This window comes from Varanus komodoensis, unplaced genomic scaffold (genome assembly GCF_004798865.1).
Source record: "Varanus komodoensis strain SLA01 unplaced genomic scaffold, ASM479886v1 scaffold12, whole genome shotgun sequence".
Classification (NCBI taxonomy): domain Eukaryota; kingdom Metazoa; phylum Chordata; class Lepidosauria; order Squamata; family Varanidae; genus Varanus; species Varanus komodoensis.
The window spans coordinates 11,700,432-11,716,756 of NW_025335349.1; the positions used below are offsets into that span (position 1 = coordinate 11,700,432).

The window sequence follows — 16,325 nt, forward strand, 5'->3', positions numbered from 1 at the left end:
AGGGTAGCATGTAGTGAAGGCCATGGCAAACTGGTCTGGCATCAGCATCTGGGCCAGCATGAGCATACCAACTGGGTACAACCAGGGTTAACAATATCCTTTTTTTAATTTTTAAAGACATTTCATGAGTGACAAAAACTGTATAGATGATCATTGGTGTAAACATCCCAAGATGCTAGTAATAGGACAGTTTATAAAAGCTTTAAATGAATGAATGAATAATACATAATTCTTTTCTACAACCAAATGGTTTTATTCCCATAAAATATGTTTATAATTAGTATTACAGAAGCAAACTCCATTTTATTATTGGATAAAATGGGCTGAGCATCCTAATGCACAGACTAGCTGGTTGGAGAGAAAAGGCATCATGTGACACAGATGCTCCATTAATTCTGATAGCCGGTTCCATCTGCAGAAAATCTCTTCAGATGGCACACTACTGTTCCCACCAGCAGTAGCAATGAACCATTCTTGACACGGGCAAATAGGCTGCTCTGGATCTGCTGGATCCAATACCACTTCGTTCTACCCTAAAGGAACCTAAATCAGGCCTTTTAGCTATGTTAGTGTAGCTAATGCCACTTCCCATTGCTTGCTTTCAGAGGTTGCTAAATTAAAATTAGGCCTATCAATCCCACTTCAACACCTCCTTCAACATGGTGCCCTCCAAATGTCTTGGACTACAATCCCCATTTGCACAACCCAGCATGGCCAATGATTAGGGACAAGCACAAAATAGCTGCAGGGCACCATGGTGGAGAAACTGTTTGTCTTGGAATGGCTAACATAAGTTGGCAGAACTATATTCTATGAATTATCAAATCCTTTAAAAATGGCAGTGAATTCTCTGAGTTCTTTGTGTGATGAAGTACAAGTGCTTTCTTTTTCATGCATTAGACACAGCTAGTCAAACCCATTCAAGATGTGAATGTGCTGCTGTCTCCTTGACATTTTATTTCCACAACATGACTGCAACCAGTCTTATGGCTGTCACTGAGTCACACTGGGAACAGGTACAGTCAGAGTTCTATGTCTACTTGAAGTTCGGTACACTGTGTTTCACAGAACCTATTCCCAGGTAAGTGTGCACAAAACAGCAGTCTTTAATGAGACAGCACACTTAGCTAGATGGCAAACTGTACACTGAATGTAGCCAGAATTAGAAAATATCTGTTCTAAGAGGTTATTTCAAAGTATCTTCCACTTTTCTAGTACTTTTTCTTTTTTGCTGCTAAAATTGCCTGTGAAGGAAACCAGTTTTTGCTGACTTCCTTTCAAATTTGACATTTGAGATGCCTCAGAGTCCAGTGCATGCCCCACCTTTCATTTAGGGAGTTACCGAAGAATTTTATAAATTATACATAAATAACTTCTCCAAACCAAATGAAAACATCTTGAATTTAAAAGGCACTGCTTTTAAAATATACATAGCTGTTTAGGACACAGAATGAAGATACCATGTCCAACTGAAATTACAGGGGAAGGTTTTAGGCAAGGAGGATAAAATAAACCAAGTTCCTATGTAGTGGATTATTGCCCATCTTAACCAGTCAAAAGCAATGGATAGAAACTGGATTTTTATGCATGGAAGGTGAGATTTACCTGAGGAAAGACGTCCTGCTGGCATATTTAAACACCTAGTTTAGAAAGACTGTCAATGCAATTTCGTACAGATAAATCATACAACTATTTATAAACAAATTAAGGTAGGACACCTGACAACAAATTACTTGCTGGAAACAATTACTTTCCTTCAGATGAAATTCATTGTACTTCATAATCTTCACACTTTTCTTTCTTCAAGAAAATGTAAGAGGAAGCAGATGGGAACCTTAAGACTGAAATTTCTGTTATTTACCAATATTGGAATATTTTACATTGTTTTATAGAAAACTTTTTAGTAGTTGACTGAAATCATTAACCAGTCTTGAAGAATTACCACATCAGGTTCTATATGGAAAAAAAACCCTACTTCTATGTTGACATTTTGAAGGGTAATATAAGCTTTTGTCAAATATAATTGATTGAATCAAGAGATGGAATTGTTGTTAGTCGCGAAGTCGTGTTCAACCCATCGCAACCCCATGGACAACATTCCTCCAGGCCTTCCTGTCTTCCACCAACCTCCAGAGTCCACTTAAGCTCACACCAAGTGCTTCAGTGACTCCATCTAGCCATCTCATCCTCTGCCGTCCCCTTCTTCCTTTGCCATCTATTGTTCCCAGCATTCAGCTCTTCTCCAGGGAGTCCTTCCTTCTCATAAGATGGCCAGAGTATTTGAGTTTCATCTTCAGTATCTGGCCTTATAAAGAGCAGTCAGGGTTGATCTCCTCTAGGACTGACTGGTTTGATCACCTGGCAGTCCAGGGGACTTGCAGGAGTCTCCTCCAGCACCACAATTCAAAGGCCTCAATCCTTTGGCATTCAGCCTTCCTTATGGTCCAGCTTTCACAGCCATACATTGCAACTGGGAAAAACATAGCCTTGACTATACGCACTTTTTTTGGCAGGGTGATGTCTCTGCTTTTTAGTATGCTGTCTAGATTTGCCATAGCTTTCCTCCCCAGGAGCATCTTTCAATTTCTTGGCTGCAGTCCCCATCTGTGGTGATCTTGGAGCCCAGGAAAATAAAATCTCTCACTACCTCCATTTCTTCCCCATCTATTTGCCAGGAAGTGAGAGGACCGGATGCCATGATCTTAGTTTTCTTAATACTGAGTTTCAAGCCAACTTTTGCACTCTCCTCCTTCACTCGCATCAAGAGGCTCTTTAGTTCCTCTTCACTTTCTGCCATTAGAGTGGAATCATCTGCATATCTGAGGCTGTTTAATTTCTCCTGGCAATTTTAATTCCAACTTGTGATTCATCTAGCCCTGTCTTTCTCATGATGTGCTCTGTATATAAGTTAAATAGGCAGGGCGACAGTACACAGCCTTGCCGAACTCTGTTCTCAATTTTGAACCAATCAGTGGTTCCGTGTCCACTTCTCACTGTTGCTTCTTGACCCGCATATAGGTTTCTCAAGAGACAAATAAGATGGCCTGGTACTCCCATCTCTTTAAGAACTTGCCACAATTTGTTGTGATCCACACAATCAAAGGCTTTAGCACAGTCAATGAAGCAGAAGTAGATGTTTTTCTGGAACTCCCTAGCTTTCTCCATGATCCAGGGTATGTTGGCAATTTGATCTCTAGTTCTTCTCCCTCTTCAAAATCCTACCTGTACTTCTGGTAGTTCTCAGTCCACATACTGCTGGAGCCTAGCTTGTAGGATTTTAAGCATCACTTTGCTAGCATGTGAAATGAGTGCAATGGTGTGGTAATTTGAACATTCTTTGGCATTGCCCTTCTTTGGGATCGAAATATAAACTGACCTTTTCCAATCCTGTGGCCACTGTTGAGTTTTCCAAATTTGCTGGCATATTGAATGTAGCACTTTTACTGCATTGTCTAGAGGCGGAATTACTAACAAGTAAATAATTGACAGTAGCTATCAGGCAGCTTCTGAATAATAGAACAGCAGCAGCAACAGTTGCATTAAAGTTTATGTGTAAATGCAAGTAACACTCATTAAAAAGTCACGCCTGGCACCTGGGTTTATTGCAATGTATTAGTTGCAGCTAAGAGGAGCTCAATATGTTTCTCTGTTGGCAGATGCTTCAAAATCTTAATCTTAATTTCTCTCTGAACTGGAGTTCCAAACTAGTTGATCTAATTTATAATACGAAACCAATTATTAGATTAATCTAAGCATTTTTAATGAATTCCAAAATGTAAGATAATGATGCATGCATTATTTGCTACATATTTAATTCATATCTCCCCTTCCCTTCATGTAACTAATCTGCACATGAATATTGATGAAATACTGGAAAAAGCAATCTTACATATGATCACATTAAGATTTCATTTTTGAAGCATTTTGCAATGAAATCATTAACATTGAGGTAAGGTGGGTACAACATGAACAGACCGAAGGCTATGGCAAATTAGGGGTGCTCTTGTTCTGGAAACAAGTTTAGACATTCTTCTAGTTAAATCAGAATCCAGAAGAAATAGAAAATGTGGCAGGATAAACCCATAGATAATAAAAGAATAAAACTGAAAGCCTGCTTATGTTAACCATAAGTTTTGATAAATTGCTGTACACTACCCTTGATTGATTCCAACACTGATTCCAACACTGGATATATCAATTTTTCCATGATCCTAAGGCTAGAACAGATGTAGTTATATTGCAGGAACTGGCAGCAGAATAACTGATTGTCTTAAGCATTCTAGAGAGTAGCAAATATTTTGAAGATAAATGTTCTGTATCCACAGTATTGTCTGGTCATTCTCCTTCTAAGTTTCAGCTGTCCAAGAGAACCAATAGGTAACATACCTGGAATTTGAGAAGGTGAGACTGCATACTGGCTATTTTGAATATTTTTGTCAGGGACTAATTGCCAAGTTGTCAATTAAAAAGAATGGGCAAAAGGAGAAAAAGTGGCAAAAGAAGGTGAACCAAAAGCAAAGGCTACAGTATCTCCTTGTTAGCTAGGTAATCCTTTTCATTTTAAGCACTGAACTGGCACTTCTCACTTCCTTCCATCTTTTCAGCACTTACCTGAATCCCCAGCTAATCCAGAAAGAATATTGGCTCCCTTCCTTTTCTGTTGCTCCTTTTAACAGGACTTACTGCAGTTCCCTAGCATTTCTAAACACACACCCCCCCACACACATGAGGATTATATACAATGCCATGGCTGGAAAGTAGATAAAAATGATATTTGCACACCTGAAAAATTATGCAAGGATAGATGAGTCATCACGATATAGCTGCCTATCAGCAATATTTTTAGCTGGTCAAATGAAGGCAAAAGAAGCTCTATATTTATTGCAAGATATATCTATTTTTAAGGATATATGAAGAGCTGATACCCATTTAGGCATATGAAGAACAGTTCATACCTCTGCAGTGGTGAGGAAAATTTCTTCATTTATGTGTCTTATTCCACATGAAACAACGCCAAGAGCAACTCCTGGGAACACATAGGCATTATTTCCCTGACCAGGAAAAAAAGTGCGTCCATCTGGAAGAGTGACTGGATCAAATGGACTTCCACTCGCAAAAATGCCATTCCCCTAAAACAGGAAAGCATTGTTTTGAATATATGAAAGTATCTGAAAATATTATTGGCTAGAATAATGTATCAGGATATACATCCACATCTTTTCATATGTTAACTACACTATCTAGAAGCTATATGAAAAGATCTTTGGAAGTATGTATAACTATTACATCCCAGGTTCTCAGTATCATGGCAAGCTCCAAACCAATACCAATCCAATATCTTGAATTATGTCCATTTCATGTGACTCTTCCCATTGCCTGGGCAAAAGGATTGGAACTTATACCCTCAGAATGAAATTCAGTCATGAATATACATGAAGGCACAATACTGGGACAAAAACTGTGGCTGATTTTTTGTCACCCACAAAATTAAATTTATATTTGTATATAAAAAAGAATAATCTGTTTTCATAGGATGAATCAGAAATTCCATCATTTGCACAAGAATTAAAGATGCAGAAATGTTGTTCATTTGGCCAGTCTAGTTTGCAATGTTGTCACTGTAAACCTGTAATTCTGTTCATGACCATAGTTTGTATCTCCTAGAATAAAAAGTTGTATAAAAATACACATCCAGATGCCCACCATGACTAACTTGTTATCTGTTGATATCTGAAAGCAACAAATAAACAGTTGGTCCAGTATGTATAGAAGTGTCTATGCAGGAACACTAATTCTTTAATAGTATTCACAACTGCATTCATGTCTACTTAAATATTAGCTCCACTGAGTTCAGTTGGACTTACTCCCAGGTAAGTGGGTACAGGGTTATAGTCTTAATGATTACATTTGATTTTAAATAAAATGATCCTTGTTTAAATTAGAGACTGTAAATGTGTATATTACATCAGCACTAACACTGCCTAGTTATTTAAAATAATATGGTTTAAGCTTGCGTCATGTAGAATTATAATGGACCGCTTTATATATTTTGATGGAATACAAAGTATTTCAGTATAACTTTAGTTCTGGTCGCCAGATGGAACTGCCCATTATAACTACACTTTTAAAATGTCTGCATTCCTGTTTCATTCCTGCACTGCACTCTGATGTGGACTTTGCAGTGAGTGAATAGGACATGCTAAATTTTTGTTTCTATATATAGAATTAGAAATCACTAAAAAATGTAGGGAGAAAATATGAGCCAACAGAGAAAGTAAATGATCTGAATTCACATGCAGAAGGTTTTTTTTTCCCCTTTCCTTTTGTTTCTGATTATATATAATCCTATTCCTACTGTTACTCCAATTGATAGACTAGATAAAAGAAAGAAAAACTAACTAGATGGATTGTTTAGTACTTATTCTACATTTTCATTTATAACAATGTATATGTTTAAAGACCAACAAATTTATCTGAAGCAGACAGCATTCACAAAAGCTTATGCCAAAATACTGGTTTCTGAAACACTAAAAACATATGTGCTCTCCATACCCTCCCAATCAATCTCAAATTGCCTGCTCTTCATGTATTCAGCATCCTGGATCTTACTACTCATTTCCACATGCTGTTGCTTCTGGTCCCCTTTCTGAATTCTTGCAGCCAAAGCACGCCTCTGCTTTAATTGCCTTGCCTTTCTCCTATCTATTCCAAACATACCTCCAACATATTCTCAATAACTTCCAATAAATACTTCAAACCATTTTATAATGCCTCTATGCAAGGAAAACAGCAAAAATGCTGCTGAATGCCATTTTGTATCTTTTTCTATTAACAACTTTTATGTATTCCTCCTTCTATTGCAGGTCATTTTGTATCTTCTTCTTTAGACATTTTATGTTCCTTCTGAGGTTGTTAGAGAGGTAATGTAGTCCATTGGATTTAATAGAGTTAGATTCAAATCCCATTTTTGGCCTATGGGGACTTAGCTAAAATGCTATCTAAATTTTATATTGATTACAAAGTATCTTTTTTCAACCTATTAGTTGCTGCCAAGAAATACAATCCTCTGATGGTCACATATTAATCCACACTTTGGTTGAAAGATATTGCTGATAGCTCACACAAACCAGGACTTTGTTTGGAAATCTGATCTGCAAAGGATGAGGGCTTAGAAGTGTTGCTTTGAATATATATGCACGTGTGAACACATGCATGTATGCAACCCAACCAAACTCGAGCCTGAGGCTTCCTTTATGGAATCTATCCTTCTTATATTTGGTCTTCCTCTTCAAATTCTACTTTCAACTACCATAAGCATGATTCTCTTCTTCAATGAATCTTGCCTTCTCATGTTGTGCCTCAAGTATTACAACCACAGTTTTGCCATTTTTCTTTGCAGGGAATGTTCTAGTTTGAGTTGATGTATGACTCACTTGTTCATCTCTCTCCTAGTCTGGAGTTGCCACAAAACTCTCCTCCAGCACCATGTTTCAAACACACCACTTTACTTCTTCTCTACTTCCTCCACGGTCCACTAATACATAGCTATTGGAAATACAATAATGTGGCTGCAGTCCCTATTTGAATTTATCACTGAGACAAGGTATGTACAATTTTTCAGTTTCAATTTCTTCACTGTTGACATAAAGTTGTGTAATTCTTCTGTAGTCTTGATTTGTTCAGCTGCAGTTCTGCTCTTGCACTTTCTTCTTTCAGTTTCATCAGGAGTCACTTCAATTCACTTCTGCTTTCTGCCAGTAATATGGTATCATCTACATATCTTAAATTAATGATGTATCTTCCACCAATTTTCACTTCTGCTTCCTCTGGTCCTAATCCAGCTTTCTTTATGCATGTTTGGCATACAGGTTGAACAAACAGGGAGACAAAAAACACCATTGTCGGACACCTTTGCCTATAGGAAACCATTCTGTTTCTCTATTTTCTGTCCAGTAGATTCTTGTCCACAATACAGATTACACTTGAGGACAATCAAATGCTAAGACACATCTATTTCTTTTAGGACAATCCATAGCTTCTTGTGATCCACACAGTCAAAGGCTTTGCAGTGGTATATAAAGCATACACTGAGCTTCTTTCAAAATTCTTCAGTGTGCTCCAGAAGCCAATGTCTATTTGCAATATAATCTTGAGTACCTCTTCCTTTTTGGAATCTAGCTTGAACATCAGACATTTTTCACTCCATATAGGGTAATATTTGTTGCAACACCTTGAGCATCACTCGCTTGCATGGGAAATTAGAGCAAAGATTAGGCCAATTGGTGCAAAGATTGCTGCACACCCTAGCATTCTTGAGGACTGGAATGTATATGGAACATTTGTAATCTGTGGGCCATTGTTTTGTTTTCCTTATTTGTTGGCATATTCTTATTAGAATTTGAACTAATTTAGTCTCTGAGGCTTGGAATAGTTCTATCTACTTTGGTAGATCCTATCTACTTTGGATGCGACTTTGAAACCTAACTTTCTCTTTACTTACTAATATTGTAGGTTCTTCCTCATACAATTTCTTTTTTTCAAAAGTCCACCATCCTTTTTTCTCTTCTGCATCATTCTTCCATATATTGTTTGGAATACTTCCTCTTTATTTTATCCTGCTCAAATAGTATGTTCCATTGTTTGTCTTTCAGCATGCCTCCTATCTAGATTTCATTTCCCTTTGATTTCTTGGATATGCTGGAAGGGATCTCTTGTTTTTCCTCTTGCTGTTCTTTTCCATTTCTTCGTACTGCCCATTGTAATAGTTCTTTTTGTCTGATAGTTGCTGAAAACTTTTATTCAGCATTCTGACCCTGTTTCTTTTTCTTTTTTCTCATCCATCGTTAACAATTGTGAGCATTTCTTATCTGTCTTCAATCTAGGCTTTTTGCTACAGGATTTTTTGCAGTCTTTCCTAATAGTCTCTCTGGTTTCAGTTCACAGTTCTTCTGGTTTATAGTCAGTTCAGTTGAATAACACAAATTCTTTATGTGGATTTTAAATTCCTGAAGAATGTTAAGTTGCATTTTGGCACTATGCTCTACTTAGCAATCTTTTTCAGCTTTACTCTTAATTTTGATATTAAGAATTCGTGGTTACTACAACAATTTGCTCCTGGTCTTGCCTGAGCATGAAGAGAACAGTTTCTTCTTTTTCTGCTTCCAGTTATGCAATATATTTTATTACTATATTGGACAACTGTACATCAGGTACTCTTGTCTAATTGGTTGCCTTTAGTATATATTTGCAAAAAACAGATGGTTGACTTCACAGAATTCTATGAGTCATTCTCCTGCTTTGCTTCTTATCCCTAGGATGAATTATTTCATAACATAGGACTCTGCTTTGTTTCCCACTTTTGCATTCCAGTTACCTATAATTATCAGCTTGTCTTGTTTTGGTGTGTTATCTATTTCCTTTTAGGTGCTTGCATAGAAGTTTTTGGTTTTGTGTTTTCTGGCATCCATTGTTGGAGTGAAGACTTGGATTACAGAGAGTTTTCCACAAATTATGCTTGTATAATTTGGTTGGGCTTTGCATTATAGCTTCTTACTGCTTGTGTTACATCTTGCGTCAGGCTTAGAGTCACTTTGTTTTTTCTGTGCTTCATATTTCCAGAGTAAAACATTTTGTGTTTGTTTGACTGAGAATGTCTCATTCTGGTTCATTTTATTTCACCAAAACCACGTACTAAGATGTTTAATAGTTCCATTTCTTGTTTTATGGCTTCCAGTTTGCCTTGATTCATTCTTCTCACATTCACATTCTATCTGTATGTGTTGTGCAGCATCAGAATTTCCTTTCACCTCTGCACATGTGAGCCACTGATTCCTTTCAGCTTTGATCTAGTTGTGACATTAACAACAGTGCTATTTGTCTTGCCAGTTGCATTTCTCTAGTAGCTAATGGAGTGCCTTCCAGCCCAGGCTACTATCTCTTGTATAATTTTGGATTATCATAGGGTTTTCAAGGTAAGAAAATGGTGTATTGGTTAAGAGCACGGGATTGGGACTCAGACGATCTGGGTTCTAGTCCCCGCTCAGCCATGGAGCAAACTAGGTGACTTTGGGCCAGTCACAGACTCTCAGCCCAACCTACCTCACAGGGTTGTTGTTGTGGGGATAAGATGGAGGAGGAGAATGATGTAAGCTGCCTTGAGCCCTTTGTAGGAAAAAGGCAGGATATAAATAAAAAAAAATAAGTGGTCCATCAATGCCTTCTTTTGCACAGTTCTTAGCAGATTTAGCTTACGTGTCACTGCCCTTGTCTGTGCAAGATCCTTCCTCATTGCTGCCTTCAACTATTGCTGCTGTCCAGGAGCATCTCTTCAGGAATCTGTCTACCCCCATCACCATTAAAGATAGCCATTCTCTTCTGTCAATGTAATTGATACACTTGAAAAGAGTGGATGTATCTTGGCTGTGACATTCTACCTTGGGTGGCCCTGCTAGGAAGCCAGCACAATAAGAGAGTTTGCCTTCTGGCAACATTGCTCTTGGCTTCTCTGACACTTTCAAACCACCTCATCATGTTCCAGTATGCATCCAAGAAGGAGATTCTACCTAGCTAAAATAATAAAACTCATTAAGTATAAATAGAACTACAAAAGTACAAATTAACTTTCTTTCCTTACCTCAGTGAGATGGTAGCAGTCCTCAGCAGAGCATTCTGCTTTGCTAGTTGGGTTACTAAGGGCAAAAATAATTGGCCGCTTGTTGAAGGAAGCCATATTCTTGATGATCTGTTTTGTAAATGCACCACCAATGGCAGCAACTCCTATGCAAAAAAGAAATACAACACAGTGCTATAGAATCTACAATTATCTCTAAAGGATGTTTTGCAAAGGACTCACAAAACAACATCAAAAGTATTTTTTCTACAGCTGCCTATTATATATTTTATTCTTTTTAGTCCACACTTAACATAAATAAATTACTGCTGCAAGAGTTTTGGTAACAGTCAGCTAATACTAGGGATGAAAAGATCAGGCTGCAAACTAGCTTTCTTATGCTCACCAGACTCCTTTCCCATAGTTGACCCTGGCCCAGAAGCAAGCCAAGCCAAGATCAAGTCTACAAACATTCAGGAACAAGAGCAGCTTCTTTGGGCAAAGTACTTAATCTGCACAGAGTATGCAAAGCACATAATCCTTTGCATAAGGTACACAATTCTTTGTGCAAAGTACACAAAGTCTGCAAGTCAAATGTGTGAAAACTGCTTGCACAGAAGGCACATGTGTGAGAGTCTTCGGGCAAAGAGAAAGTTGACCAAAGTCCAGAGATCCAAGCCTAGGAAATCCAGCAAATTTCTCCTAAACCATTTTCCTCACACATCACTAACTAATGTTCTCCAAGTAGTTCCAAATTTAAAAGACAAACTGAATTTTGGCAAAGCCCTCAGTGGTATATACAGAAAAAGGAAAGGGGATAGGACCAGAGATAGAAAAGAAAGGCTAAAATACAAAAGCTATTATCTATCATACTGTAGCCCTGACTACCAATAACTAAGCATTAGCAGAATCACTTCGACTTTTCAAAATGGGAAGAAACTATACAATAGCCAAGAAGCCATGCTATGTTAGGACTGAAGATGGGCTGGATTTAGCCCATAGGCCTGAAAGTACTTGACTCTTAACCCTTCATTATCTGAAGCTGCTACGGTACAGAAGGCAGATCCACAGAATATAGGTAACAAAATAATATTACCTAAAACTCTCACCTATCATCATATAATATCAAATACCATTTCCCACCTGTTTCAGCTAATGATGCAGAGAGGAGATGGCAAAAAACCCAACATTGGTTAAGTGTAGAAACAGAGAAAGGGCAGCCTTAATAGTGGGCTGGTACTCATGGAAACATCTTCATAGTGGTTCTAACTTGCAATTCCATTGTGGTAATATAAAACACAAGGTGGCATGTCAGCCAAAAGGAAATAACTCTGCATTATCTTATACTCCTGAATGGAAGATTTTTATAAATCATGACAAAACTTTCAATTTCTCTATTCATTTTCACTAAGATGTTTCATATAATATAGTAATAATTTTCCCACTTAAAAGTATGGAAGCTATCACAGTGAAGACTAAAAACAGGCATGCTATTTCTTGTAGTGCAAAGGAAATAGTCTGGGACATGAAGAACATTTGCTTTGGAATTCTGAATATTATATTAACTGTTGCAATATCCCTTACTGGGCAGAAATATCAGGGGACCTAATGATACAGTCATTCTTTTGATTTTCTTTGATAGCACTAAGTGCTTAGAAATAGAAGACCAGTAACTACGCCAGTAAAATTTCCTAACATAACCTTTTACACAGACCTATAAATGCATTACACCAGTATTTCAGACAATTACAATATCTGCATGTTTGCAGTTGTGATGTTCAAGACTCATTCAAGAGCTTTAAAATCAAATTATTTATACCCCAATTACATAAAGATATGATTTTAAACAATGGTCACTCCCAAATTTCTCAGTTGCCTATATATTTTCCATAACAGCTTTCTTATGGCTTCCACTTTTATCACAGAAAAGAGAGATTTCTGATTAAATTATTTATTTTAATAGCTATCAGTACTTCACCTGCATAAAGGTAAAGGTTTCCCCTTAACATTAAAGTCCAGTCATGTCTGACTCTAGGGGGCAGTGCTCATCTCCGTATCCTAGCTGAGGGAGCCAGCGTTTGTCCGTAGACAGTCTCCGTGGTCATGTGGCTGGCATGACTAAACACCAAGGTGCACAGAACACTGTTTACCTTCCCACCAAAGTGGTACTTTTTATCTACTTGCAATTGCATGCTTTAGAACTGCAAGGTTGGCAGGAGCTGGGACGGAGCAACAGGAACTCACCCTGTTGTGCAGATTCGAACTGACAACCTTTTGATCAACCAGCTCAGCAGTTTAAACCACTGCACCACCTGCATCCCTTACTCTCCTGCATAAGCTGCACTTAAATATATTGTCATTGCACCATTGTACAATTACTTCATTTTTATGAAGAGGGTACAGGATATGATATGATTCTAGTGGACCATGTTTTGAATTAGAAAAATCAGGATTGGAAAAAATTATAACCCTGATGCAAATTTGACATAACTTTTAGCATACTTTAAATTTAGAATAAAGCCTTATGAGCAGACATTAAATCCTAAGGAGCTGCAGATCTGGCCAAATTGCCACCAGCTTGACCATGCAATCTTACTTTTGTGTGTGTGTGTGTGCACGCGTGCATCCACGTGTGTGCGTCCACATGTGCATGTGTGTTTCATTATGACATCTTAGACCTCTCAAGGAATGTGCAGTTCAAAAGCTGGCTTCCAATATTTTTAAAGGTTAATTGGTCTAAATAATAGGTACTGTCTCACTCAAGTTTTATTGCTTATGTGCTTTTCTACTGTTAATGGTAAGTATGTCAACAATTTCCAGCCTGATAGTAAAATAAATTAGAGGACATAATTTCATGTATATTTTATGACTACTTTTATTGTCATATAAAAATAATCATTTCTGATCCTGGTCCAACAATAACAAGTCCTTTTCCTGAGCAGTGTCTAGCAATTCTCCATATATGGCATTTGCTGAGACTTACATTTAATGAAAGCCTTGGGAAAATATCAGAAAACTCAGTAATCCCAGCTATGCAAGGACAGGTTTCAAAAAATTAATTATTCAAGCAGGAAGAACAGTATTAAATTTGGCCAGTCTTTCTTGCTTATACAATACAGATAATCATGCTATCTAAAGAAATACATTATTTTCATGTTCTGTATTCAATGTTCAAGTTATACAGAAACCCTCCTCAACATACGGAAGTGGGGTGAATGGTTAAGAGTGTGGGACTGGGACTTAGAGCTCTGGTTTCTAGTCTCTACTCAGTCATGGAGATCCCTGGGTGACTTTGGGCCAGCCACAGACTCTCAGTCCAATCTACTCACAGGGTTGATGTTGTGAAGGTAAGACTGAGTGGAAGAGGAGAATTATGTAAGTCAACTTGAGTTCCTTGAAAGGTAAAAAGGAAGGGTATAAATATAAAATAAACATGATACCCCCCCCAGATGTGTTGGTTTACAGTTCCCATCATTTCCAAGTAGCATAGCTGTGGTTGGAGGTGATGGCAGTTGTAATTCCACACATCTGGAGCACATCATGTTATACAGCATAGGGTGCAGAATAATCTCTCCTATGTTTTGTTCACTGCTGTAAACAAACTTACATGCACATGTGATTATTTTATTCTAACTGCAGTCAGTGCAGACTTTGAAAAGTCAAGAGAGAATAAAGTTAGAGCTTATTCTAACTATAAGGCAAAAAATCAGAAAGACAGAAATAATCCCTGGAGTTGCTAAATAAGTATAACCAAATAGACCCACATTTAAGACTTCCTGCCTTCTATCACTTAGCGCATGATCCAAAAATGTCTACAACTTCACCCAGTTTCAAATGTAGCAAATAAAAGACTGCTATTTAATAACAGTTAACACGCCATCCTAAGGTTTTTGTAGAGGCAGTCTACTAAGAGATACCGGCAACCTATGTCTGTTCAGTGCATAGGTAATCACAGTGAATGCATCACATGAAATGGCAGAGCTTGGACAGATGGTTAAATTACCAGCTACAACTATAGATGAAGGCAGATCAATACAGACGTTACCTATAAGAGCTGTTGGCCTTATTTTGTCAACAATTTCTTCTAGATTTCTCATCTCGTCATGCTGCTGGGCAAACCGTTGCTTCTCCAATGTTAGTGAAGCACGACCCTAAATAAAAGAAAAGAGCTGATTAAAAATATATATTTGCATTCATTCTGTGTTATCTGAAAGGACTCAACCCTTCTTCAAAATACATCTTTTCTACCTTACCAAAGTCAGTTAGCTTGATCATACCTCTCATGATCCCAGCATATGACAGTTATTCTGGATGTGCACTAGATTTCCTCTAATTACAGGCAGACATTTTACTAAACATTTGCCATCTTTTGAAAAGTTATTCAGACGTTTTGAAGGAAACATTCTCCTAAAAATTTCTAGCAATCTTAGCCTTCTTCATTTGCTTACAATCCACTTGGATTCTCCAAATCCAAAGAAAGAGTGTTTTCTAATTCAAATTTGCTAAGTAAAATATTTGTGCACACCAGATCTGTGACAGTTTCGCTTGTGTAACCTCACATCCTCTATCAAAAATACATGTACAAAACTGCCATGAACTGCTTTATTTGTGTAATATGTATATCACATCTTGTTAGTGCCAGTGTAATAAAATGGCCATAAATGGATTATGAATGAGTAACCCTTTGTCCCAGTACAAACAACTTATATTCTTCCACTGATTAGTAAGTTAAAGGCAGGGGGCACTTGACACCCTGATTCTGAAGGAGCAGAAAGGTGTTTGCGCCTCCCCATTAATTAAGTACATCACAAGAGACTTCTTTGTTCCGTTCAGAACCATTGAACAGAGAAAATAGTATGGAATTCAAAGAGGGGTGTGTAAGAATGCCAAGGCTTTTATAAACAGGAGGTCTGAAAACATATATACTCAGACACAAGAAATCTAATCATATATATTATTGGGTAAGAAGCACCAAGTATTGAGCTGACCATGTTCCTACTCTGCCACACTCATTAAACTTTCCCACCTCAACAAGTAGCTGTTGGCTATCCTTTTTTATTTTTTTGCTGTTCTCATCCTAGTTCTTTGGACTTTTCCCCAGAGATTGGAAACCAGCCAAGTTCCTTTGGATGATTGAGGAGGGCTCTGACTCACAGGGGTTACATGTATCACCTCAGGCCTGAAAGCTGTGGGAAATGGAATCTGCTTCAGCAGTGGCTGAAGCTGAGTGGGAGGAAAGAACTGGCATTCAGCACTCAAGAAAAGCCAGTTATCATCTGCACTGAAAAGCGCAGATAACCACAAATGACACTGAGGGAAAAGCATGTTTTTCCTGCCTCCATAAGTTTTGGCCCTCCATATTCACCCTAGCAAATTTATCAGTGAGAGCCCAGTTCTGAATTCTGAAGGGGGCAAATAGCTCTTAAGGTTCAAAACTGAAATAATAATAGCCATTGCAATGAAAAGGCAATGATATGTACTATTGAAGATCATTCAATTCAGATTCCTTGCATGTTTTTATTCTGAGGTTTTATGGGAAAGGGTCTATATGAGACAAACTATTTTTCTCCATTCGGCACATGTACATACTTTGTTTTAAATGTAGGAGAGAAGAAGAGGAGTCCCTGGAAATTTTACTCTGCTAGCTGAAATAGCTCTTCTTCATTTCGATGGCTATCAGCCAGCGCTGTCTGAAGACATTTACATGGTCATGTGG

The 16,325-nt window shown here is 37.8% G+C and overlaps 1 protein-coding gene across 1 annotated transcript in view; it reads right to left on the bottom strand.

Annotated features, from left to right (window-relative positions):
* ME1 (malic enzyme 1) overlaps window positions 1–16,325 on the bottom strand; it is a 130,688-nt gene that overhangs the window by 7,089 nt on the left and 107,274 nt on the right. Inside the window, exons 10-12 of the mRNA XM_044421680.1 lie at window positions 14,655–14,760; window positions 10,634–10,776; window positions 4,956–5,129 (exon numbers count right to left, since the gene is read on the bottom strand). Coding sequence (XP_044277615.1) covers window positions 4,956–5,129; window positions 10,634–10,776; window positions 14,655–14,760 — 423 coding nt within the window. The remainder of the gene's footprint in view (window positions 1–4,955; window positions 5,130–10,633; window positions 10,777–14,654; window positions 14,761–16,325) is intronic.